Source organism: Hypanus sabinus, chromosome 13 (assembly GCF_030144855.1).
Source record: "Hypanus sabinus isolate sHypSab1 chromosome 13, sHypSab1.hap1, whole genome shotgun sequence".
Lineage (NCBI taxonomy): Eukaryota > Metazoa > Chordata > Chondrichthyes > Myliobatiformes > Dasyatidae > Hypanus > Hypanus sabinus.
Genome location: NC_082718.1, coordinates 50,277,527 through 50,305,485, shown reverse-complemented (window position 1 = coordinate 50,305,485; position 27,959 = coordinate 50,277,527). Strand labels below are relative to the sequence as shown.

The following is a 27,959-nucleotide window of genomic DNA, read 5'->3' as shown; positions in this document are numbered from 1 at the left end:
ATCTAGGTCTATCAGGTTTCAACAGTTCCCCACTGTTCTCTTAAGCTCCAGTGAGTGATCATGCCTCTAGCACTAAGCATTCTTCTTACAGTACTACACTGTGCTAATGCCAAACCTTCAAAACCTTCCATACACAATTTCAGAGAATACAGTAGCATTGAAAACCAGGAAGGAAATTAAATTAGAACTAACTCAGAAGGTTCAAGGGTTCATTTATTATCAAAGTACACAACTCTGAACGTCTTCTCCAGACAGCCACGAAACCAAGAAAGAAAAGAACAGCAGCATGACCATCCCCCTCCCTGCACAAAAAATGAACAAAAATGCAATGAACACACTGACCCCCAAATTCCCTACCCAAAAAAAACCACAAAAGTTTGAACAAACAAAAGTGAATATAAAAAACTTTAAGTCTGAAAAAAGATTCTATAGTCCAAGTCCATATCCAAAATGCAGAAAACTTGGGTAACACTCTCTGGGCACAGCGGCAGGCGTTCCCCTCTCCGGCAGCAGAGTGATCACCCAGTGATCAAAAGGTTGTCTCCCCTCTCCGGCAGCAGAGTGATCACCCAGTGATCAAAGAGTGGGCAGCCAGCACTCACCTTCCGCATGCGTCTCAATGTTTTAATCGCCCTCAACTCTCTAATCAACGAACAATGGAAACTTTAAACTGTGAAATGGAGCCTGACACCGGCTCGCACTCCATCCCACAGCCTTCTCACCACGAGGTTTCCGCATGTTGCCTCTGCCTCCCACAATCCTTTCGGAGACTGCAGAGCACTGAAACACCCAAACGATCCCCAAACTGCAAATCGCAAGTCTCCAACAGATCCAATCACATTCAAGATGAGAAACAAACATTAAAAAGACATTAAAGAAGTGACATATAAGGCTGCCCAATCTATCCAGAAGATGTCAACTGAATGAGCATTGTATGCAGGTGCCATCTTGACTGGAGGAACTGACAGGGGTGGTGGGTGAGCCAGCATCAGCTTAAATATCAGCCTGGATTTGAGGTGCAGAATGCTTTGGTATAAATCAAAGAGATGCAAAAGTATTAGAGTCAAGATCAGTACCATGCAGGATGCTCATCAAAAAATATAGCCCTCCTGCTGCTCACTGCCTGTCTGCTATTCCATTTATTAGTCCAGTAGGATGCATTAAACTTCCCCAGCTCATTTCATAAAAATAAAATTATATACGAAGTCCTTCTTTGAGAGGAGTTTTATCACTGCAGTAAATTCTCTGGCACTGCACTTTTATCTTCAAGAAAGCGCAAGCTAGCCACACTATGGGTGTATTTTGGGGGCTGGGGTTTATAAACTTTGTAGGTTGCCCTAACAATAACTAGGACACAAGTCAGAGAGCTGCGCATTGGCAAGGATTGTAAAGCTTACAGGCTGTTGCTGCAACATGAATTTCCTTTCCGACCAAGCTCACAATCTGAATTCATGGATGATGCCATTTCAGCATCTGAGTACACTATAACGATCCCTGTAGCTTTAAGGAAGTCATTAATACAGAATGTTTCTGCGGTAATTTATAAATGCAAATGTTCCATGATCTACAAACATCCTATTTATGAACTGTTGTTATAATACCATTTAGGGTAGGTCTTTCACTCATTTTTTCAGATTCAGACCAAGCCCTGTACCCAACTCCCGCTCATGCACATACATAGTCCTCTAACCCTAGGATAGGGATTCTTCAGTCTTCAGCCATCAGCAGATTTGTGGGTTCTTACACACTGGGCCTTCAACTTCCCCAGCTGACTCACAGAGATTCGTAGACTCGTGGCTCCAGCCCTTCGACTTCTGAACTTCAATACTGGACTTACAAAATGTGCTCCACGAAAGCAATCTTTTGAGGGAGCGCCTCTTAATATCCAGGAGCACTGAGAGGTAGCTGGATTGATTCGAAATCTAACTTGAGGAACAGTAGAGAAGGGTACAGTTTAAAAACTGGCAACGCCTTTTTGACAGCCCTGTACCTGAGAGCTTCTCCCAATGAATGCCTGTGACTGAAGTCAAGAGCAACTTGCCTTTCTTCAACTTACGGCAGTATTTTCGTCTCACATTCATGCAAATGGACAGAAGGCATCACAGTACATAGCTCCTTCAGCACTGCATGGAAATGGCTTGTCTGGACTGTTCCTTCTTGAATAAGGGACAATAGTCAGCACACACATGGCTGAGTTAAAAAGAATGCAAGTAGTAATAGATAGATATATCAGTGTATGTACACCAAGATCACAAAGTGTTTAGTTACATGGCCAGCTTTCTCTCTCTGCCCTGTGCTATTCTAAACAAAACACACACTAGGAAAGAATATTTCAATAATCAAAGTTACATTTTGTTATGTTTTGCAACTGCAAAGATTAAAACTAATCAAAATAGAAACAAGGAGCCAGGAATGACATACCTAACTTTGTTTTAATTTAAGCATGGCGTGCACATATGACATGGTGATGCGATGACGTATGCCATTCACATACTATTACATATAACTGGTAATGAAATATTTAAACAACCAAAGAATGCTTAATCAAACAATATATTTACAACACTACTCAAATATTTTACTAATGTGCATAGTAAATACACAATGTTCCTCCCTGCTTAGTTATAAACTCCAACTCAATGTATCTATTATACTATATAATACTACTATATTAGCCATTCACAGCATAGTAAATTTTAACTGGTCCCAATCATGGCTGAAGATTTAATGGGTGTGGAGGATTTCTTACTTTAGTAGAGTAACACCTTTTCAGACAAGGAGGGTCACTCTGCTTGGCAGAAGAGACTTGTAGCTGTGAAACAATCTCAGGCCACCTTTCTTCTAGATGTGTTGGCATCCCAGACAGTGTCATGACAAGCTTCATTGAATGACACGGATCATAATGTGATAGTACGTCTGACATCACCATTTCCTTTACCTTTTGGAAAGCCACAGCACTTTGCTTTCTCCATTGCCATTCCTTCCCAATCTGTAGTAATGAGTTCAAAGGTTGAAGCACAGTAGCCAGGTTTGGCAGGAACCTGTTGTAACAATTGACAAATCCTAAAAAGGACTGCAACTGTGACACATCCTTTGGCCTTGGGACATCCACCACTGCTTGAATTTTCTCAGCACACTTGTGTAGTTTTTGCACGTCAATGTAAGTGATGATATATATGCATGAGGATAAATTTGATTCTGATGTTCCTCTTTATTATGGACTCCCGATTTGCTCCACCCTCAACATTCCCAACATCCTTTATTTCCACCAGGTTTACAAACCTGCTTTCTGCTCTATTTTTCAAAATACAGTACAGTACTGTGCAAAAGTCTTTGGCACCCCAGTTACATATATGCCTTTTGCACAGTATTACAGATGACCTCTGGGGATTTAGGACTTTGTTTCCTGGAGGGGAGATTTGATAGAGGTATACAAACTTATGAGAACATAGATAGGGTAAATACAATCAGGCTTTTTCCTCTGAAGTTGGGTGAGATGAGAACTAGAGGTTATGGGTTAAGCGTGAAAGGTGAAATGTTTAAGGGGGACAAGAGGGCGAATCTCTTCATTCAGAAGATGGTGAGAGTGCAGAATGAGCTGTCAATGGAAGTGGTGGGTGCAGGTTCGATTTCAATATTTAAGAGACATTTGGTTATGTACAAGGATGGGAGGGGTATGGTGGGCTATGGTCCAGGGGCAGGTTGATGGGATGAGACCGAATAATAATGCGGCATGGACTAGATGGACTAAAGTGCCTGTTCCTATGCTGTAGTAATCGATGTCTAAGAATTGCTGTATAAATTGCATAACGGTAAATATATTGTTAGCATGGCATGAGCTAAAGGGGTTTGGGATTCTTTGTCTATGCTCAAAAAATTCAAAGTTCAAAGTAAATTTATTATTATAGTATGTAGATATCATCATATACTACCCTGAGATTTATTTTCTTCCAGGCATTCACTGTAGAACAAAGAAAGACAATAGAATGAATAAAAAAACCACACACAAAGACCTATGTGCAGAAAAAGACACATTATACAAATAGAAAATAAAATGAATAATACGGAGAACATGAGTTGTAGAGATCTTGAAAGTGAGTCCAATGGTTGTGGAATCAGTTTAGTGTTGAAGTGAGTGAAGTTATCTGCACTGGTTCAGGAGCCTGACAATTGAAGGGTAATAATTGTTCCTGAACCTGGTGTTGTGAAACCCAAGGCTCTTGCACCTCCCTCCCAATGACAGCAGTAAGAAGAGAGCATGACCTGAATGGTTTGCACCCTTGATGATAGATGCTGCTTTCTTGTGGCAGAGCTCACTGTAAATGTGATCAATGGTGAGGAGCAGTTTCCCAGTGATTGACTAGGCTACAGTATATCCACCATTCTTTGTAGGCTTTTCCATTCTTGAGAACTGTTGCTTCCTAACCAAGCCCTGATGCAACCAGTGAGGGCACTGATGCACCATCAATAACTCTCCGAGACGTGAGGCGAGATATAGGCTTTTATTGACTGGATGAAAGAACAAGCAGCAATTGACCACCATGCTATATCCTGGAGACTGAGGGCCGGGCTCAGGCCTCAATCGCCTTTATACCGGGGTCTGTGGGAGGAGCCACAGGAGCAGTCAGCGGGAGGGGCGTGTCCAGACAGGTATATGTAGTTCACCACAGGCACTCTCCACTGGGCATCTACAGAAGTTTGTCAAAGCTTTAGATGACATGCTGAATTGGTGCAAACTTCTAAGAAAGTAGAGGTGCTGCCATGCCTCTTTCGCAATGGCACTCACGTGCTGTTCCCAGGACAGATCCTCTGTACACACAGTGTATGAAACTATTAGGAGAGTGAGAACTCCAAAATAAAAGTTGGTTTATTTTTCTGCTTCCCGTTGATAGATTATTTGTGCTCCATACATCATGCCATACCCTCATACAATAACAGCATTTTTGTTTCAAGATCTTCCAATTAGTTACAGGCGGAGGACTAAACACTTTATAAACAAAGACGTGTCATGAAATCAAGCAGGAGTACGTCTTAACTACTCTGACATGGTGGGATGGAGGGTCAACTTGCCTTAGGTTATTTGTTTTTGTTGGAAACATGACAAGCCTGGCATCAGGAATGTGTTACAAGAAGTACAGATGCATTACTCCTCTGCATCTCATCAAAATCGCTCCATTCCATCCGAGATTTTTATAGTACTGATAACATTGTTGTTCTAAAGTGTTTGCTTTGCAAACATCACCGCGTTTTCAATTACAACTGAAGGAGTGATCTTCGCCTCCTGGAGGACCACAACCTCGTGATTTGGAGGTTTGCCGGCGAGCTATGTTGGCTGGGGTCAGGGCTTTGTGTTTTGGCTCATGGTAGGGTCTCCCATGCCAAACAGGTCAAAGGGTAGAGCCAGACTAAGTGTGGTCTACCAGTCCTCCAGGTTCGGGGGTTCAGCTTAGGGCCAACAACCCTGACCGGTAAAACAGAATTGTTACAGTGTTACAGAAAGAGAAATGAAGAATCTGTCCAGATCTGAGTGTGCCGGTATTTCAGAGTCTCCACCCAGCTCTTGCATGACTGACCATAATGAAAACTGAGAGGGAGCTACTGACACGATGAAAGAAGCCCTGAACTCTGCCGAAGATGCAGAACCTCCATTGCTGCCCTAAACACCGAGGGTGTAATAGGGAGTAAGAAGAGTGATTTAGAACAAAAAAAATTAAGATGGTATGGACAGAGAAACCTCCAATAAGCAGATTTAGAGATGGGCAGGGTAAGGGAGGAGAGATGTGGGTAGCACTGGGAGAGAAACCAAAAGCAGAGGAATTGAAAAAGTTAGCAGAACAAATGCGTAAACTGGAAGATGGCAGCAATGAAAATTTAATGTGGTAAGAGTAATCCTACTAAGGAATAATGGATATCCCAAACGTTGGGAATAAACACCCACTTTCCCACCACATATGGTATCAATTATCTTAAAAGAATGTTTGAAGAATACTTCTGTTCAATGAAGGTACTTCATTATGTACAGATACCTCAGGAACAACTTTGACATAAATAATGGATGCAACAAACACAAGGTGTTGGAGGAGCTCAGCAGGTCAGGCAGCATTCATGGAGAGGAATAAATAGTCAACATTTCGGACCGAGACACTGCTTTTCCCTTCCCACAGATGCTGCCTGACCTGGTCAGTTTCTCTAGTATTTTGCGTTTATCACTCTGGATTTCCAGTAACTGCACAATCTCTTGTGTTCATAAATAATGGATATGCACTATCTAGAACTGAGAATATATTGCAAATTAGCCCCTATTTCCCCGCAAGGCTTAGTACAGCTTTAATCATCTGCAATTCTAAACTGAGGTTTCAGACCCTTATTAACATCAATCATTCAAAAACAAATTTGCAGTCTTACGCCAAATGAGATATCCATCTAAAATTAATTCTGCAATTCATTGCTGTTCAATAATTCATTAGAATACATCCATGTACAATGCTCAGTCGTAACAATGGAAATAGAAATGATCCACCTATTGTTTGAAGCAAGAGCCCAATATTCTTCAACTTTGTTTAATACAGTACACCTAAAATCAAACCCAATATACACCTTTGTGTTCTTAAATATAATTGTTGTTCTATCCTACATGCTTCCAAAGTCATGAATGATTTAAAGAGCTTTCTCCAGACAGTAAATCAATATTAATAAAGAAGTTAGATCTTCTATACATAATTTGTACATATCCTATCTTTTCCTGATGCTTAATATCACATTAAACATCCACTGAATGGGGCATAACGCAACTCAGAAATATAATGGCAAGAATTGGTTTCCAGAGAGAGACGTAATTCATTTTAAAGACACTTTCCCTTCGTTGTCATTAAGAACCAACAATATGAACTTCAACTAGTTGTTTCCACTTGTGAATATCTAACAGTATTTGATTAAAAATGTAATTACAATAACCTCCCTATAAAGTAGCATAACCAAAGTGAGTAATTTACGAAGGAATGGCAGAGCAGACCCAATGGGCCGAATGGTCTAATTCTGCTCCGTGTCTTATGGTCTTTAAAAGCACTCAGCAAAACATGCAGGCATGATTGACTGGGTACCAAACCCAATTTTCTGCAATGCAGTTCCACATGTGCCATTTGAGTTTTAACATTTACTAAATAACAAGCAAAACAAAAAATGCTTTGAGCTTGTGTCTCAAAACTGGGGCATATTTGACAGGTCTCTGAGAGGACTGCACATTGACATATTACTCAATACAAGATAGAAGCAGGCTATTCTGCCCATCAAGTCAGATCCACTCCCAACAGAACAGAGAGAATCAGTCCCATTCCCCGTTTCTATACTGCACCACAGTTCTACAATCCATTCTCTCTTCTGCACCCGTCAACTCTCCTTTTCATTCTTGCTGTCACTGAGCAGTCATTCACAGTAGCCAACAAACCTAGCAGTGTGTCTTTGGGATGTGGGAGGAAACTGGAGCACCAGATGGAAACTAATACAGGCACGGGGAGAATGTACAGAAGGACACAAGGTCAGGATTGAAGCTGAATACAAATCTAATAATAAACCATCACTAAGTAATTTTCTTGTATAAAATTGATCAGGAAAGAGAAAGCACTTTGGTACTGATACTAGGTTGTGATTTGAGATCTGCACAGAAACTCAGCATTTAGACTCACATTTCCAATAAACAAGTCAATCAACAACAAATAATTCATTGGTTGTGAAGCTCTCAAGTAATTGGCTAATTGGTATATTATCAGTTGCACCAGGAAACGGTAGAAAATGTTGTCTTGTATGACATTTCGACAAATTATTCCAAAACATCAGTACAAGGGGAAAAGCGAGAACAGAATGCAGTACATAGTGTTACACTCCCCCACCTCATCCATGCTGGGGGAGGCAGAAATCCTGACCTTGCCAGCAGAGCCAGAGTAACTTCCCAGCTGCACCTTGCATGCTGTTCAAAGGTGAAGCATCACACTTGGGAACCTGGTCTGACATCGTGAGCCCCAGCAGACCATGTATGTTTTTATGGTTGCCCAGAAGAGGGGCACGAAAATTGAAGGTTACATCACTTTCTAATTATCTGTTTTTTGCTTTCATTGATTTAATAATGCTAACTGAAATTATTGCCTGAACATTTTTCATATGCAATGCAAAGATTATTTCATTCTTAATAACCTCAATGTTTTTAAATGTCAAGGACATTCAAGAATGCTGAGAAATCTTGACAGATGGCAAAGCTCGGAGTGGGGGTTGTGTGGCTCTACTATCGTTCAAAACATCCCAACAGCATGATAATGGTAGACTTGTCCGGGTCTCCCCATATTACCCAATTACTTCATGTAAGGCTTATGCACCATACAGGGCCTTAGCCTCAGTTCTAAGATCAGCCATGTGCTTCAGAACTCAATTGCTTTAGGGCAATGGAGAATAAGTAGCAAGCGTGGACCCCACAATTCTAAATCTGGTCAAGCAGTTCGGAACACTTCTCAATCCACAGTGAAAATTGCATTGCTGTGCAAGGGCAATGGACGACGTCTTATTTGACTCCTCCTTATACTTACTGAGGGATGTGTTGTGTCTGTACAACTACATATCAAACAAATGATAACACACATGCGGAGAAGTTACCTGGTATATTCACACTGCAGAGGGAGAGCCATGCTAAGTCATCAGTCAATATTTAGTACTAAGGGCAGTCATTGAGCTAAAAGCAATAGATCCATACGCTACACTTCCTCTCCCTTTAGATTAATGTAACATAAAACTGTATATGTAACAAAACCTTCAATTTCCCTTTAACAGACTATATTCAAGTAAACATACCAGCCCATAACTAACTTCACTAAACTAAAGATACAGTCTTTCGGATGGCATTTTGTTTCTTTCAGGATAGCCTTTTTGGACCTGTGGAGTGGCATTAGGTTTGACCAGCGTACTGTCAAAGACAACTTTTTCCATTTTCCAGTGTCACATTGCTGTCAGTGAAATGGTCATCTGAGAGGCAAGTCCAGTGGCTGCAATGAGTCCATCTTGGATGCAATTGACTCCTGTGTTCTTTGGCTGAACATTCAGTAATCTTGTCCACATGACATCTCCATGCCTGATCTCCAACATCCACTGTGTACATCAGTGGTCTAGTTCTTGTAGCTATTCTTTCGGGTGTCCACTTGTCTTCTCGGTAATCACACTTTAGGTCTTCTTGTCCAACTTTCAAGTTCCTTGCTGATTTACTTGGCAATCAGATGAACTGTTTATTCTGCACTTCCCTCCACAGATCTGGTTTCAGGAGGTCTATGCGAGATCTCAAATTCCTGTCCATGAACAGCATTGCAGATGTTTGATTTGTTGTTGCATGAACAAAGTTCCGATACACAAAAAGGAAGATATCCACTTTGTGCTGTAGAGAAATTTTCCCCTTTTCCATAGCTTTAGTTTACTTCTTGAATGGTTGGATAAACCTTTCAGCTAACTCATTTGTTTCTGGGTGGTGAGGAACTGACTTGAAGTGTTTGATGCCATTTTTCTTCATGAATTGTCTAAATTCTTCTGACATGTATTGTGCTCCATTGTCATTCACAATTTGTTCTGGTAAGCCATTTCTGGTGAAGATAGTCTTCAGAGTAGAAACAGACTTTTCTGATGTCATTAACTTCATTGGTATGCCCCCAGGCCACTTTGAATATCTACAGCAATCAGAAACATGGAGTTCATGAATGGCCCAGCAGAGCCAATATGTATTCTTTGCCATGGTGACGACGGTCACTCCCATGAGTGTAACAGTGCCTGTGGGGGCGTATTTTGAACTTTATGGCTTCCTGAACAGCTTTTGGCCGTCTTCAATTTGTCTATCTATTCCCGGCCATTACGCATAACTCCAGGCGAGACTCTTCATCTTGACTGTACCCAGGTGTCCATCAGATTCTCTAACACTCTAGAGTGCAGGTTAGACGGATCCGCAACACGAGGAAATATAGGATCATCATGAGCTGGCTATCCTCACATAGTGATGTCATTGACTTTTGACAATGTCGGGTCATTCCCAGTTTCTCCTTGTATCTCAGAATTTGTTACTGGCAACTGGTCCACCAATGTGGTGTGGAATACTTCTGCTGGGTCACAGAATGAACACGTTTCTTCTTCAGTTGCCAATAGTGGAAGACAGGACAAATCGTTAGCAATGGGCTCCTAAGAAAAGTGCCCAACATTGTAACTGGGTAGCAGATATCACTGGGATTCCACTCCAGGGATTGAAAATGGACACAAGGGGCTGGTGATCTGTGACTACAGGAAACCTTTGTCTGTAGAGGCAGTGATGGAACATCTTTATTCCCCATACTAGACTAATGGCCTTTTGGTCGATTTGCTGATTCGTCAGTAGACTTTCAGATCCATCTTTCATAGTGTGTGACAAAATGGCTCCAATGTCATAGGAGGCATCACACACCAGTCTGAAGAATGGAGATGGGTTATAATGGGTGCACAGTTCATCTGATGTTATTAGTCTCTTGAATGTTCTTTCACATATTTCCGACCATTCCCACTTTCCTCCTGTCTGCAATGGGTGTGACCCAATCACTCCACTCAACCTTGGATAGAATACCAGACGCCTCCAAGTTCTGCAGCTCAGCATCCACTTTAGGACCTAGCGTGTAAGGCACTGGATGTGCTTTATGGAACCCTGGTGTTGCTGCTTCATCTCATTCAATTCTGGCCTTCATGCCTTTGTGTTTACCCTTCTCAAACACCTTCTCATTAGCATTAAGCAGCTATGACAGTCTCTGGTTAGTGCTACCATTTGGGCTACAGTTGCCTGTTGGTCACACATTGAGAGCTTTGATTGTGTGCCAGTCTAGTTGAATTTGTCTCAACCATTCGCATCTGAAAAATGCAGGCCTTCTACTTTTCAACACATAAAGCTTAAACAGCTGTGTTTTGCCTCCATACCTCAGATCACTTTCAGTTTGCCTTTGAAGGACACTTTTTTTGCCTGTGTAGGTCTTTAGCATCACCGAGGTCTCTTCTAAAGGTAGCTTAGAAAACAGTCTGTTGTAGTCTGTCTCTGAGATTACAACCAAAGCTGACCCTGTATCCAGTTCCATTTTCAGTTTTGTGATCCATAAGATTGTGATCCATAAGATTTTGTGATCTGTTTCAGTAATGCTACACAGTTCTAGGCATGACAGATCACCTTTGTCAGACTCTGTGTTGTCTGATTCAGTTTCATATTCAGTCACTTTATGTATTTGTTTAGTTTTGTGTTTGAAACTTTTCACTGTGTGGTTTTTCTCTTTGGTTGTGCTTTTTATCTGACTTGCACACTCTCTCTTTGTGGTCTTTTCTGTTGCACTTTCTGCAAACTTTTTCTTTGCATCAAGGGAGGATTTGCCACATTGATAACCTTTTTGGCTTTTTGCACCATGTTTAACATTCTGGACTCCTTCTGTAGTTCTGCTGCATCCTTTGCTGCAGTCTCTAACAATACTGAAATGGTTAATGCCCATTATAAGATTAGGTCTCTTTCTGACAGTAGCCTTTTTAGAATGTTTTGACAATGTATGCCACATACAAGGTTGTCCTTTAATGCACCAGAAAGTTCATTTCTAAAGTCACAGTATTGGGAAAGTTTGCACAGTCTTGCAATGTATTCAGAAATGCTTTCATCCTTTGACAAGTTCATTTTGCAGTATCCAAGTCTCTCAGCTATTATTAGCAGTTCTGAACTCAAGTGATTTTGCAAAATCGCAACAATTTTGTCAAACGCTTTGCCTTCTGCCTTTTCCGGAGTTACCAAGCTGCATAAGAGACTGTACATTCTAGCACAAATTAGGCTAAGAAGGGGTCAGCTGGTGGTGTAGTGGCATCAGCAATGGACTTCAAGGCAGATGGTCCTGAATTCAAACTCAGCCAGGTCCCAACCTGAGCAGCTAAAAGAAACAGATGCATACACTATAGGATACACCAGGAGTTTGCAGTCCATGAGCTCTGGCTAGAGCTCTCAGCTCAAAAGGCAGAGTTCTCTGACCAAACCTCACTAAATAACCCAACTGCATAACCTTAGTCAATATTTCTGTGCATTATGAGCAGAGAGGACAGGTAAATTATGCCAAGGCCTTACTGATGACTGAGAATGTCAGTAACACTGCCTCTTCCTGGTTGTGTTCACGTTTACACTACACACTATTACTCAACAAATAATTCACTGGTTGTTAAGATCTCAAGTAATTAGCATATTATCACCTGTACCAGCGCAAACATTAAAAAAAAACATTGTTTTGCTGATATTCGTACAGATTATTCCAAAGCATCAATACAAGGAGAAAAAGAATAACAGAATACATTACATAGTGTTACACTTACAGAGAGAGTGCATGGCAGACAGACAAATACGGTGTAAAATCACAATCACAATTAACATACTTTTGCCTTGCAATTGAATCACAGTACGATTATTTTCAGTGTAAATGTAGATTTAATTAATCCAAGTACACATTTGTGACCATACCCTGGTTAAACAAGCTGCTTCCAAGTCATCCTTGCCAGTAAAGTGATGATGCAGTTCCCAGGGCAACATTCCTTTTAATGTGTGGAAGGGAATTTTCTAGGGCGCTTTGTAACTGCATTAATCCCACAAACTGGGGAACTTGCATGCAAATAAAGCACTTTCATAAATTTTAAGGCTCTTCCATACCTTCAACAAAGGCAGCAACATCATGATTCTCCCAAATATTCTGTCCTCCTCCACCCAAAATACAGACGGTCCTTTAACGCAGGAGTTCCCAACCTTTTTTAAGCCAAGGAGTTTTACCATTAACCGAGTAGTCGTGGACCCCACGTTGGGAACTCCTGCTCTAATGCAACCTTCCCTCCACTCTCAGTCATAATCCAACTGCCCCTCCCTTCCTACCCAGCTGAGCTGTCCGATTCTCTACTCTCAGCCTCCTGCCTGCCTTTCCAATCCCTGACATTTTAAGTACCAAGCCAAGCCTACTGAGGCCTCAAGGTATTGTTGTCTCAAAATGACAACGTCTCAAGCTAAGTCACAAGCTTCCCAAAGCTCTTCAGCTGAGACTACTGTGTATTTATGATTTAGTTCACCTCCTTATTAATGGAGACACAGTTGTTTTAATTAAGCTGGTAGCTTTCCAATACTTCTGGGTATGTTCCAACATACACCACTAATATTAAAAAACCAAACCTCAGAAAACATAATTAAACTTTGTGAATTAATGCATAAAGTCACAGTTGTGTAAATGTTAATTGTAAGTCAGCTGTGAGCAAGAATAATACCTGTTAAATGCATTCACACTATTTAATTTGATGTCTGTACTTCTCATTGTTCTGTCAAGCATCAAAACTTCTGATGTGAAGCCACAAAGAGAAAGAGAGTTTCCACCTGGAAATGAATGTACTGATGCTGAAGAATGATCCAAACAAGTTGCCAATGGTGACCAGTGATTAATATGTCGCTGTAAAGTTTGAGCTGTTAAAGTCCTTCAAAAGAGAGACCAAAAAATGCAATAAAAACTAGCTTCTTGTTACATCCTTTCAAAAAGGGACAGAAAATGTGGGATTGGTTCAACTTGCCCACTATTTGTTGGCTGAAGTTCAGATGGTGATGAGAGGGCATACAGGAGCAAGATATTATCAACCAGTTGAGTAGTGTCGCAGTAACAACTTTGCCTGCAACATCAGTAAGATCAGCAAGCTGATTGTGGACATCAGAAAGGGTAAAATGAGGGAACACACACCAGTCCTCATAGAGGGATCAGAATTGGAAAGAGTGAGTAATTTCATGTTCCTGGGAGTCAATATCGCTGAGGATCTAAGCTAGACTCAACATATCGATGTAGCTACAAAGAAGGCATGACAGGTGCTATATTTCATTTGGAGCTTGGAGCTTGAGAAGATTTGGAATGTCACCAAAAACACTCAAAAATTTCTACAGATGTACAGTAGAGAGTATTCTAACTGGTTCCACCACCATCTGCTATGGGGAGTGGGAGGGGGTGCTACTGAACAGGATCAAAGCAAGCTGGAGAGAGTTGTGAACTTAGTCAGCTCCATCATGAGCATTAGCCTCTGTAGTATCCAGGACATCTTCAAAAAGGAGGCATCCATCATTAAGGACCTCCATCACCCAGGTCATGCCTTGTTCTCATTGCTGCCATCAGGAAGGAGGCACAGAAGCCTGAAGGCACACACTCAATGATTCAGATTCTGATACCTGGCACCATATCTTTTGGTTTCCTACTGCAACACTGCCAAATTAAGCAGAGATCTCTGCACTGGCATATTATGGAGCGCACTTTAAGTTCTTGTGCCTAAATGCTCAGCACTTTTATTTTAAGGTTGGCCTCCCCAATCAATATCATCTATCCTGATCCCATCAATCAATCCCATCTCAATCACAGTGGTCATCTACACTGCTGATCCCCATTCAAATATAAGTTTGCTTTGCGAGATTTTAGTGATGTTTGCTTTCTTATTGAAAGCAAAGAAAAAACACATATGATCACATTATCTTTGCCTTGTGTGATTTATTGTGGCATTCTCAATCAGACATTACACTGGCTTCTATAAATATCGATCTTCCTTCTTCCCTGTGCATGCTTCACCTATCATCCACCTGCCTGTCTCAATTCCACTCTTCCCACTTGGCTCCGTCTGCCCATCATCCTTCACCCCCATCTCGGTCTATCACCTAACAGCCCATGTATCATCCTTCCCCCACTCAAACATTGTCCATTCATCTCCCCCCCCAACCCCACACCCTCATCCTTATTGTTCTTCAAACATTGAGAGGAAAAACAAGTTACTTCCAATTGGGAGTCCACATGGCAGTTTGTAACCTACTCCAACAAGCATCAAACTTTTCCAAACTGGGGGCCAACTTACTGTAAATCAGGGCTTTCCAATCTAGAGCCCACTGACCCTTTGCTTAATGGCACTGGTCCAAGGCAGAGAAAAGGTGGGAACCCCCTGATTTAAGAGGATTTCAGAGTATATGGAACAGGACTTTAGGCTTCACAGTCAGATCGGTCAAAACTTTTTAAAGTATCAAAGTAATCTTCACCCACTGAAAGTACAGTAGAACTTCATTCGTTAAGCACCCAATCATTCAGAAATCATGATGACTTGGTATCCAGTCAACTCGTTAGCTTGGAACCTAAGTAGGGCTTTAGAGGGCAAAAAGGTGTATGACCTCAACTGGGGTCCTGAGTGCCTGAGTATTGCCCGATGCCTTTAAACTTAATGAGTTCACTGGAAGACTCCATCTGATAAAGAGATATTGGAACAAAGAAATAAGAGTATGTTTGGGTACTAACCAGAAGAACATCAAACAGTCTAGAAAATCTGTTAATCCACCAAAGTCCAAAGGATGACTGATCAAGTAGAATTCAAAGCTTTTCAGTGCCCCTGTAATTTTATAACTTCTGGAGATCAAATGGCAATCCTGAAGAGTAAGCAACCTTGAATACATCGTAGAACAATAAACTGCTGGAATAAGCTGCAGGTTGAGCTGTACCTGAAGGGAGCTGGGGAGGGGAGAGGAAGAGAAGTTGGAATTGTTGGCATTTTAACTTGAAATGTCAGCAATTCTCCCCTTTCCTAATCCACAGTGCTGAATCATGCTCTCCAATGAAGGGAAAACAGCAAAATGTGCTGAAGGACATCTCAGGTTTCCCCTCTCACATGGGAGTGGGAAGTGAGCCGAGGGTCAAGTAGTGGTACATCTGCTCTGTCACTGACCTGCTGAGGGAAAGCTTTGAGTGCGCTTAATACCCGTCACTCAGTCTTACACCGATGAGGGTAAGAAACGCCAGAAACCATCAGAATGGGAAAAAGGTTACTGCAGGTAAATGCTTTTGATTATTTAATACTATTTATCAGAGGCAGTTAAAAACTAATGAGCAGTTTAGAGTGGCAAGGGTTCACAGATTTCCTTAGTGTAAAAAGGCAGGACCCTGGGACTCACTGGACAAGGTGCACTCACCAGTTACAACCTGCTCCTCAAGCCGGATCCCTTTCAGACGTGGAAGCTCAGTTTACTCACACAGCAGCCTGACTCCAACATATTCAGCCCATTGGGATTATTTCTGATTCTAATCTCTGATCTCTAACAGGTTTAGAAGGAAGTGACCACATCCAGGGTTCTTCTATCAAACGTACACTGTCTGGGATTTAAATTTGGGTAACTTTATCGCAGAATGCAAAATTTTTGGAGGAAAAAAAATAGCAGATAATTGAAATCTGAAACAGAAGCAAAGAATGTATCAAGTGTTCATCAATGGAGAGAGAAATACAGCCGCAGTTTCAGATCAGTAACATAGAACATTACAGGGCCTTTGGTCCACGATGTAATCCCAATCTTTTAACCTATGCTAACAACAATTTAACCCTTCCTTCCTAGGTAGACTTCTATTTTTCTATTATCCATGTACCTATCCAAGAGTTTTTTAAAAACTCCCAATGTATCTGCCTCTACCACCATCCCTGACAAGGCCCTCTATGAACTCATCACGTTATGTATAAAATTTTACTCCGACACCTCCGCCGCTACATTTTTCTCCACCCACCTTGTTGAGATTACACTATAGTTCCCTCCAGCTCAAATCAGCATCGAAAGCTGATCAGTAGACATTTTCAATGACTGAAAGTAAAAGTAATTTTTGTCATTTGGGAGAGTGTTCAAAATACAAAGATCCTTTTAGTCAAGTTAAAATTCTTCAAATGCACTGTAAGCACAGCAATTTTCCCCTGCTGTGCTGTGTAAAAACTGCAGGTTCTTGCTTCAAAGGAGGGTTCTCTGTGCTTCTGCATCCTGAAGATTGTCTATCATTCATTGAAAAGCTGTCACAAACACCTAGGAAATTACATGATTAGAATTTACAGGTTTCACACAAAGGTCTGAAAACTCACGTAATGCCTCACATATAAAAGAGAGTGATCTAGAGTGAATAAAAATCACAGCTCTCAATCTTTTCAGCTGGATCTTACATTTGGTAGGAGGACTGAAGGTTAGAGAGAAGTTAAAGCAAAAAGGTCTTGTGTCAACTAAGGTAGTGGGAGGAAGAGAAGGTCAGATTCCCGACTCTCTTTGGTGATTGGAAGATCTACCACTAATGTTCCCCCATTAGTTCTGAACTGAAGGGAATCAATCTCAGATTCTGGATAAGTTGTAACCTTCATACGATGTTCGGACACTCACCACCTCAAAACTAGTAGATGAATGGTAATGGAAATTTGTCTCCAAGATTAGGTATGGTGCAATTGAAGCATAACTTTATAAAAATAAGACCATAATTAGACTACTCAGCCCATTGAGCTCTGTCATTTTATCATGGCTGATTTATTATCCCTCTCAATCCCATTTTCCTGCCTTCTCCACCTAACGTTTGACACCCTTACTAATAAAGAACCCATCAGCTTCTGCTTTAAATATACCCAATGACTTGGTCTCCATCGCTGACTGTGGCATTGAATTCCACAGATTCACCACCTTCTGACTAAAGGAATTCCTCCTCATCTCAGTCCCTCTACTCTGAGGTTGATTCCTCTGGTACTATACTCACCCAGATAAATCCATCCAACAAAATTCCCTTATTTCTTCATTTGCTTCTACTGGATTAAATAAGGAAAAATAAATCCTATCCTAGGATATGCTTCTTTTTAAGCAATCGTCAACAGCAAGATTTTGTTAATATATCATGAAATGAATAGCAACAAGGTTGGAAGTGATTTAGGTAGCAGGGGAAATCAGGCAAAGTAAGCCCTGCATTAATCATACCATTTTTGACAGCTAATGTGGTAAGATAATGTTAATTTAAGGAGAACTACAGTCAATTATTTTCTAAAAGCAGTATCTGACTAGAAGCCAAGTGTTAAGACAGTTGCCAGGTACAGCTTCATCTGACAATATACAATGGAATTTCACACTTCATTGAAAAATTAAAGAACTGCACTTCACTGTTTCTGACCTAGTCAAGGAACTAGAAAGCAACGCATGAGTCGTAATTGTGCAGAAATGTAGAGTGCTTAGTTAGCATGTGGTACATAATACTGAATTGGGTGTCAACACCTAAGTGGCAATTTAATAATAATATGTTTAAACACTGACAACAAACAATCTCAAAAACCAGAGGGCAATTAAAGCAGAATCTGTCATGTTCTTCAACATTTGAAACCATTGCAGTCAAGGTGTTAGATCTGAAAATCAAACAAAAAACAGGTGGAAATCTAAACACAGAATGATGAGAATTTTCAGCAGCTCAGGCTGAAACTAAAGGAATAGAAACAACACTAGAGAGCAGAGCTCCCTGATCGGAACTGAAAAGGAGACAAACAAAGCTGCAGGGATGGTGAGGGTGGGAAAAACTAGAGGGACCATGGGGATGTCCATGTGTGAACAGGAGCAGTGAGAGGTGATAGTGTAAGCGAAAGGACCAGGACCAGAAGAATGGGGAAGTTGCAAAAAGCTGAACTAGAAGACATGCCCATAAGGTCAGGTTGAGCACATCCTACATACCCAAAACAAAATGAAAAGGAAAAGAAAAGCAGAGATAATACACCAGATGGATGACTGAAGAGGGTTAGAGCTCCCTGGTCCCCGGTTCACACACCACCAGCCCCACATTCAATTGATCATTGTCTACAATTTCTACCACCTTCAAAGAGATTCCACCACCAGACACACCTTTTTGTCTTCTCCTCATTTAGCATTTTGCCGTACCCTTTCCAATTCTGCGATCCTCTCTTCCATTCCCACAACTATTTTTCCTTCTTATGGCACTTTCTCTGGCAACAATTGTCCTTTCACCTCTTCCCTTCCCACCAGCCAGGGACTAAAAAAATTCTTTGCATGTGAAATTGTGACTCACTTTCAGTTCCTTTAATCTAGTGTACTGCATTCAGAGCTCACACCATGGTCACCTTGAACACCCTTGTTCAGTTCACCTGGGAGATTGCAAGCTTCCTGTTGCCAACCACATTACTTCTCTCTCCCACTCTGACGTATTGGACTGTAGCATCCCAAATGATGCCCAATCCAAGCTTGAGGAACAGCATTTAATCTTCTGTCTGTACATATTGCAATTGAACTCAACAACTTCAAATAACTTTGTTGTGGAACTGTGAACGTGGCTGTGGCCTGCAGCCATCAACATCGCACTGAACGGACTCACTCTGTGGCTATCGCCGCGGTCACTGGCGACTCATGGCTGTGAACTCTCTTTTGAGGACTCTGCAGTTTGATGTTTAATGCTCTGTGTGTTATTTACTTGTTTTGTGTTTTTTGTGCGTTTGATGGTCTTGTTATGCGGGCTTTTACTTTAAAAGGGTTCTCCAGTATTTCTTTGTTTTTGTGATTACCTGCACGAAGACAAGTCTCAGGCTTTAATAATAAATGTACTCTGAAATTTGATTTCTTGGTTTTTAATCAGTGATCCAACTGTGATATTAGCTCTGCTTCCCATTTCACCCCTCACCACAGACGGTAACTGGGTAGAATAACGAGAAGGACAATGTTCTGGACTTAATGGCTTTAATCCAAGGTTGCTGAAAGGGAACACCACAGCAATAGTTATACACGTGGTTTCCATCTTTCAAAATTTCCCAGAATCTCAAAATAAACTAGAACAGAAACTGCAAAGCTAACTCTTACTTAATAACGAAGGGATAAAGCCAGCTTGTCCAGTATCTGTTGTTGAGAAATGCTGGAGTCCAATATTAGGAAAGTAGTTACACAACCCTCAGAAAATCACTATCCAGTCAGGTAGATTAACACTAAACAACAGTAAAATCAAGTTTGTCAATTTTATCAGCATTCTTTGAAGGTGCACCTAGCATGGTGCATAGAACAAATGTGCTATATTTGGATTTCCAAAAGGCCTCATGGTGTTTGTGCTAATATTCATCAGAACAAATGAAAAATTGGTGTAGGGTAGGAATAAACGGCTCATTTTCAGGTTGGTAGGCTGCAGCTAGAGAGTTGCCATGGGGATCAGCGCTGAGGTCACAGTTATTTGCAATTCTTATTAATGATTTAGATGAAGCTTCAGAATTTATTGTAGTGGTCAAAGCTAACTAACAGTACAAAGACGGGTGGGAATGCAAGTTGTGAGGACATGAACAGCCGGCAAAATGGCTGGGAGCCAGCAAAAAGGTGGCAGATGGAGTAGAGCGTGGGGAACGCGCAAAGTTTTCGACTTTGGTAGAAAGAACAAAAGCAGATTATTTGAATTGTGTGAGACTATTGAATCGAGTGTTGGGAGAGATTTGTATGCCTTTGTACAATAAACACAGATGGTTAGCACACAGGTATAGCAAGTAATTAGGAAGGCAAATGAAACGCTAGCCTTCATCACAAGGAGTCTGGAGTATGAGAGCAGAGTAGCCTTGCTACAGGCACACAGGGATTTGCGGAGAACACATTGAAGCACTGCATGTCATTTTGGTCCTGTTACTGAAGGACGTAATTGCTTTGAGAAGATTTACTGTAATGACTCCTGGGACAACGTAGGTGTCTTATGAGAACAGATCAAGCCTGTATTGGATTGATTTTAAAAACTGCAAATGTTAGAAATATGAAATAGGAACAGGGAATGCTGTAAGCATTCAGGAGGTCAGGCAGCATCAGTGGGGAGAGAAATAAAGCCAATGTTTTAGATTAAAAAAACACAGAACATTACAGGCCCTTCGGCCCACAATGTTGTGCTGATCTTATAATTAACTCCAAGATCAATCTTACACTTCCCTCCCACACAATCTTCCGTTTTTCCATCACCCATGCTTCTTAATGGCCCCTGTTGTATCTGTCTCTCCAACCACTCCCAACAGGGTGTTCCACACATTCACCACTCTCTGTGTAAAAAAAAACTTAAATCTGACAAATCCCCTATATTTTCCTCCAATCACCTTAAAATTATGCCCTCCAGGATTAGCCATTTCCACCATGGGAAACAAAGTCTCTGACTATTCATTCGATCTATGCCTGTTAATATCTTGTACAACTCTATGAAGACACTCCTCTTCAAAGAGAAGAGCTCCAGCTCACTCAATCTTTCCTCTTAAAACATGTTCTCTAATCTAGGCAGCATCGCAACAAACTCCTCTGCACGCTTTCTAAAGTTTCCACCTCCTTCATTGGAACTGGAAACGTGAAGTATATTGGAGAAAGTGGAGCAAACAGCGAATCTCTGGTAGAGAACAGACCAAATTTCCCAAATTAATAATTATTTTTTTAAAAAGCTGTTAGAGACAACTATTAAAATTAAACTATTAAAAAGAGCTGTATGCATGGAGAGGAGAGTTGCTAAATTTAATATTAAATCTCAAGGACTGTAATGTTCACAGATGGTACATGGGGTGGTGTTCCTTGAGCATATGTGGACCATAGTAGGAGGGCCAGAGATAGACAGGTCAGTGCGGGAATGCGAGATGGAAAATTATGGACCGGATTCTGCAAATTCAATATTGTCCCTATGACGTTCTAACTAGCACCTAATCGACTGCCTTTTAACAATCTAAATACACAATTTCTCTGTCATCTTGCTATTTACATTCGCAAAGAGCTCTAATAGTGCTTGTCAAACAATGTTTTCACTGAGTCACTGCACAAAATCTGGTTCTTCAGCCCATCAGATTTATGCTGAACATCAAGTATGTGTGTGCCACTTAATGTCTATTCGGACAACATCCGATCGCATATACATCCGTAGTCCCGATCAGAGAACATGATGTAGTGGACATAACCAATCTCGCGTATCTCGCGTCTCTTGAGTGTAGCAGCGTTACCTCTCTGTTTAGTCTTCTTTCTAAAATATTACCGTAAAGTACATCATGGCTTCCAAACACAGCAAAACCACTCCTAGTGATAGCAGCAGCAAGAGGCAAAGGAAAAGTATTGATTTGGAAGTGAAACAAAAGGTTATTAAACAATATGAAGGTGGAAAACCAGTGAATGCTATTGCTCTAAAATGCAAAATGTAAGAATGCTCTAAATTGCTCTATATCGGATGTGGAGAAATTGCCAATGGACTGAGGACCAAACACAAGACAGAATCCCTCTCAGCATGGTGACGATCACTGCTAAGGCATGGAGATTGTTCAAAATGCTTAAAGAAAAAGCAGGACCAGACTACGATACTGAGTTTAGTACCACTCCATATAGGTTTACTAAGCATATAATATGGTGTTCACACAACGTCCAAATCACATAACGTCCAATTTCACAGAATGTATCATGGACATTAAGCAACACATACCTGTAATCTCATTTTATTCCCCCTACTTCTCCATCACTACATCCCAGATTCACTCCCTCAGGAGAAATTTATCAATGCCAATTAACCTTTTGACCTCATGTATTTGGGGAAATGGAAAACAATGCATGTAGTCTAAGGGAGAATGTGCAAACAAAGACACTGCCCAAGATCAGTTAAATGGAATATTATTTAACAGCTAACAGTTATAATTTTGAGCATTTTTAATCTTATGCCTAATATTTTCTGCTTACTTACACTGGATCCTCTACACTGGTGAGACTCATTGTAAGCTGAGGACTGCTTTGTCAAACCCTTTTGCTCCATCCACCAAAAGTGGAATTTCCCAGCACCCAACAATTTTAATTCCAATTCCCATTCCTGATCTGACATGTTGGTTCATGGCCTCCTCTTGTGCCATATTAAGTCCACCCTGAGGGTGGAGGAGCAACATCTTATATTCCTTATGGGTAGCCTCCAACCTGATGGCATGAATATCGATATCTTCTAGTAAAAAAAATTCCTTTCCCCCCTTCCCTTTTCCCTTCTCTGTCTGATTGGTGCCATAGCAATAACCTCTTGCTCAATGTCAGCAAGACCAGGGAGGTTATTATTTCCTTCCGGAGAAGGAAATAGAAGTCCATGTGCCTGTCTTCATCAGAGGATCAGAGGTGGAGAGGGTGAGCAACTTTAAATTCCTTGGTGGTATCATTTTTGGGCCTGTCCTGGGCCCAGCACATAAGTGCCATTACAAGATAAAGTATGGCAGTGTTTCTACTCATTCAGGAGTTTGTGAAGACTCAGAATGACATCTACCGACAAACTGCTATAGATGTGTAGTGGAGAGTATATTGACTGGCTGCATCACAGCTTGGCCTGGAAACAGCAATGTCCTTTAATAGAAAATCCTACAAAAAGTAGTGGGTATGGCCCAGTCCATCACGGGCAAAGCTCTTCCCTCCATTGAGCACATCTGCATGAAATGCTGTTGCAGGAAAGCAGCATACATCGACAGGGACCCCCATCACCCAGGACATGCTCTCTTCTCAATGTTGCCATCAGGAAGGAAGTCCAAGAGCCTCAGGATTCACACCACCAGGTTCAGGAATAGTTATTACCCCTCAGGCATCAGGCTCTTGAATCAAACATGAAACTTCACTCAATTTCACATGTCCAGTTGTTGAAATGTACCCACAACCTACTGACTCACTTTCAAGGACCTTTCATTGCATGTTCTCGATATTTATTGGCTATTTATCATCACTTCTTTCTTTTTGTATTTACACACAGTCTGTTGTCTTTTGCACACTGGTTATACACCCGAGTTGGTACAGTCTTTCACTGATTCTGTTATGGTTATAATTCTGTGGATTTGTTGAGTATGCCCACAAGTAAATGAATCTCAGGGTTATATATGGTGAGATATATGTACTTTGGTAATAAACTTACTTTGACCATGTATGTGGCAGTACCTTTGTTTCAACTGGTTTTATTTACCCCAATATGACAATTTTTCTTTTACAGCAATTTTTCGATAAACATCTTTGGTCTGCAATCTATCACAGACATTCAAAGTACATTTATTGTCAAAGTATGTATACTTCATACAACTTTGAGATTTGTCTCCTTACCGGTAGTCAATAAACAAAGAACCCCAATAGAGCCCATTAAAAAGAAGACTGCTGAACACCTAATGAGGGGAGAGAAAAAGCAACAAATCGTGCAAACAATAAAGCAAGCAAACAGCATTCAGAACCGAAATTCACAATATCAAGCATCACTGCGGTCAACTCTCTTGCTGCACTGCAGACTGAAACATGCTTGAATTCTCACATTCTCCGACATTAAAAGTTACTTCTGTTTCTCTCCTTGCAGATGCTGCCTGACTTGCAGTACCTCCAGCATTGTGCTTCTGTTTATAATCCAAAAGCTGTTTGCTAAGGTAACTAATGAGGACATCAGCTCAGGTGGGGAAAATGTAGGACAAAAGGATGCCATATCAGGGTGAAAGTTTATCCATTCTTGACCAATACAAGGAGGAATTTCCTCTCAAGAGGACCATGAATCTGAGATTCTGTACATCAGAGCTTCCTGGATGGTGAGTCATTATGTTCAAGACCGAGCTGAACAGATTAACAAAAAAACTTGAATCAGGGGTCTTGGGGATCAGCCAGCCAAGGCACCCATCACTGAACGACAAAAAAAGGGTTCTGAGCAGCTAAATCACCAACAGCTATTGTTTCCCACATTTTTTACGTCCACCTGACAGCCTCACTTAAAATGTCTCCTCTGAAAAAGATCACCTCCAACACTGCAGCACACTCCCACAGTCTATATTATGGCCATCCTTGGAGCAGGTCTTGGGTGATATAGACTCAGGAGCATCAGTCCTATCAACCAGTTTCAGATCAGTTTGTAAACCATCATTCCACTTTAATTTTAACAGAAATCTCCATGAGTATTTCCATTAATAGTGTTTTTGAAATACCAGTTTGAGATATTTAAATATACTCTAAGGAAGATTGTGAAATTAAATAATACATGCATGCAAGCAACTGTAGCTCAGGAGATTTATCTAGACATTATGCAACAATAACTCTGTGATTCTTGCTCATACCTGTATATGATGCATAATTCAAAGCAAATACAAATCATTTTACATTAGAAGAATGTCATTTCTTCCAACTTTAACTTTAATTCCATGCTGCAGAGCCCAGCTGCTCGGTGATTAAGCACGCCTTACGTGTGAAAATTCATTCACAGATGGATCACAAAACAGAAATCTTATAAATAACACGCTTTTACCCAGGAAGAGACTTGACATCAAGCTGAGCATTAGCGCACGACAAGTAAAACAGATTTACATTGAAGGACTGTGCATTTGGTTATAAAACACTTCAGCACTTACATTTACACTTCTGCTTGATGGCACTGACCAGCATTTATTCTACAGGGTGACTGTGGTTTTCAACCACAGTGTGTCTTAGGGTGAAATCAGACAACCTGTTACACCTGATGCTGTACCCAAGTACTTCCAATAGAGAATATCTATAAGCAAGGAGGAAGGAACAATTTGAGCTATTCCCTTTCCTATCACAGGAGGATTCAAGTTTATTTACCACATATACATCAGAACATAACGGTGAACACGTAGACTGATACAATGAAAATCACGCAGGGACTGACACTAGCTGAGATGACAACTCATTACAGACCAGAGACTGAAGCCAGGAGCTAACCTGTCTTCATGCTTCACAAGCTGGAAATGTATTAAATGAGCATCAACTTACACTTTGGAACATGTAAATCTTCAGCATCTTTAACACTTGGGAGTCACTTGCCCAAGATTTTGTCATGAGTGCTTTACGTCCAATGAAGTGGTCATTGTAGAGGTGCATGAAACACAGCAATCTTTCAAAAATGAACAACACAATAACAGCAAAATAATCTGTTATTTGAGGGACAGGGGATACATTCACTGCTCTAATACAAAAGAAAGCCAGATCTGCTGCAACCTCCCAAGGAAGCAGACACACTCGGCTGTTTCTCACACTAAACCAGAACTCAGGAGAGTGGGCCTCCCTCAGAATCAAACTGATCTGGAAGTCTGTACTCAAGTCTAAAATAAAGCACAAAAGGATGCCTACATTACTGGGTGTGATTAAGCCGGATTCAAGGCTGGGCAAATTTTTAAATTATGAAGAGCCTCAGAACAACCATCAGGAAGAAAGAATACAGAAGGTGGAAACTTTCCAGACTCATTATGTATGGGCTGAAACAGTCTCGCCTTTCAACCTAGAAGCAGCTCCTGGCATCTACATATCTGGGCATTACCTCTGGTCCACAGCACATCTGTCCATTACTATCAACCTAGAGGCCTGGGGATTTCCTGATGCACTATGATTTGGATTATGCAAATTTACCTCCACAATCCCTCCCCCCCCCACAAATATTTGCAAGTGTGCTTATTCTACATACACAGATCTGTAATTCTTGTTTGTAAATTTACATTGTCAACAATTACCGGTGTCTTTATATCCATCAGAACAGCCCAGTTATAAATTTTGTTTAACCTTAGGTGGCTTAAGTCAAATTTATCACAATATATTCACACATGTCACAAACATTTTCCAGGCAGCTCCTGCAGTTTGGAAAGGGCTACAAATGACTGTTAGGACTATTAAAAGGCAGTATGGCTACCCTTGGGAAATAGGTCTATTTAAACTCATGAAATGAAAGGGTCAACGTTCTTGTAGTCTCCTTGGACCCCAGTTATTTAAAAATACATTAATTTTTCTGGAAGCTAAAAGGGTAAACAACGCTTGATTGTTAATTTGATCCAAATACTAATCCACAATTACAAAAAGGTTGGAAAAACATATAACCAGGTCCTCTTTCTAAAAAAAAAGTGCCCAGCTACTACAGAATACATCTAAGGTGACTAGACCAGAAAACAGAATTAAATCCATACCAGACCAGAATATAGCAGTGCTACATAAAAAAAATAACTTCATTGTGCCTACAAGCATATTATGCTAAATCGACCTTTTGTGTTGGCTTTGGTGAATCCTCGTAGCGGGGTACAGGGGAGACCTTAACAAGATGTTAAAATATACACAGGCTATCGAACAATTGCATCAATTCCACTCTCCTTTGCATATATCAATGCTCCTCAGCTGAACTGCTGAACAGACTTTATTCTGAAGTGCCGCTGCTGTTAAGGCTCCATTCCACCTACCTTTACGGCGAAAAGGAAACAAGTGATAAAAAGCACCATTGAGCAAACGGCTCCTCTCTGCAGATCCCAATGCATTTAATGAAGATGGAGAAATCTGGCAAGGGGCAAGGCTGCTGACACAGACAATGGCGCTTTCCTGCAGCATCTAATCATTTGCTCTGCCTCCGCTCACTCTGCATGCTGCACACTGGGTCCCTGCCTTCCCCCACTACCCACCCTCCCTCCCTCTCCTTCACTGTCACCGCTCCGCTTGGAACTAACACACTGGGAAAAATCCTGCATGCGCTCTAGTTCCCCTCATCGCCTTCTACACCACGCAAGCTGACCAACTCCTTCCTGCAATCCGTCCATCAGTGTGTTTTGCGCTGCATTTGATCAGTGTGCGCCGAGCATCCCCCGTACAAAAAGCCCATTCTCTGCCTGTAACCCCGCCCCCACCTCGCTCGCTCGCTCGCAGACTGCAGCCCGTAACCAACCATGCTTCAAATACCCGAGAGCTTTCGCTTCCCTTCCATTAACCGATCCGTCTGTCGTCTTATCTGGGGCAAGAAGCATCTGCAAAGCTCGAGGTGCCTAAGGAAACTGGGCGATTGTTCGAATATGTTGCTAATTACAGAGTGTCAGACTGGAATATTCATTTGAGACTTTAAAATTTAGACTCATTCTGCCTACGGCATCACTCCCTTTTCTAACGTTCAGGGTTTGGTCCTTCATTCTGTGGAGGGTTGTGGGCAGACTCTTCATTAATGCATGGTTCGGGTTTGTACGGTCACAAGCATCCTCTTCCTTAGGTTATGCATCCAACCCGCGAACAAAGAAAAGTTCTCAATTGTCAGATTATAATGGAATAATATGAATTCAGAATGGATGAGCAGGGAAAGGTGCTTTTTAAATTATTTATGAGCAATTATTCCGGTCCCTCAACTTGTTTTATACAAGTATGTGACACA

At 41.2% G+C, this 27,959-nt stretch overlaps 1 protein-coding gene across 4 annotated transcripts in view; it reads right to left on the bottom strand.

The window, feature by feature from the left end:
• The window catches only part of ptpro (protein tyrosine phosphatase receptor type O), a 161,635-nt gene extending 134,284 nt beyond the window's left edge, over nt 1-27,351 (bottom strand). For 3 of the 4 annotated variants that reach the window (XM_059987593.1, XM_059987595.1, XM_059987597.1), the window contains exon 1: nt 25,562-25,687. In XM_059987593.1, the coding sequence (XP_059843576.1) occupies nt 25,562-25,669 (108 nt within the window). In that variant the 5' untranslated portion in view covers nt 25,670-25,687. Of the gene's footprint in view, nt 1-25,561; nt 25,688-27,009 lie in introns of those variants that run through there. The other variant, XM_059987594.1, reaches the window with a different exon arrangement.
• Nucleotides 27,352-27,959: the final 608 nt, after the last annotated feature.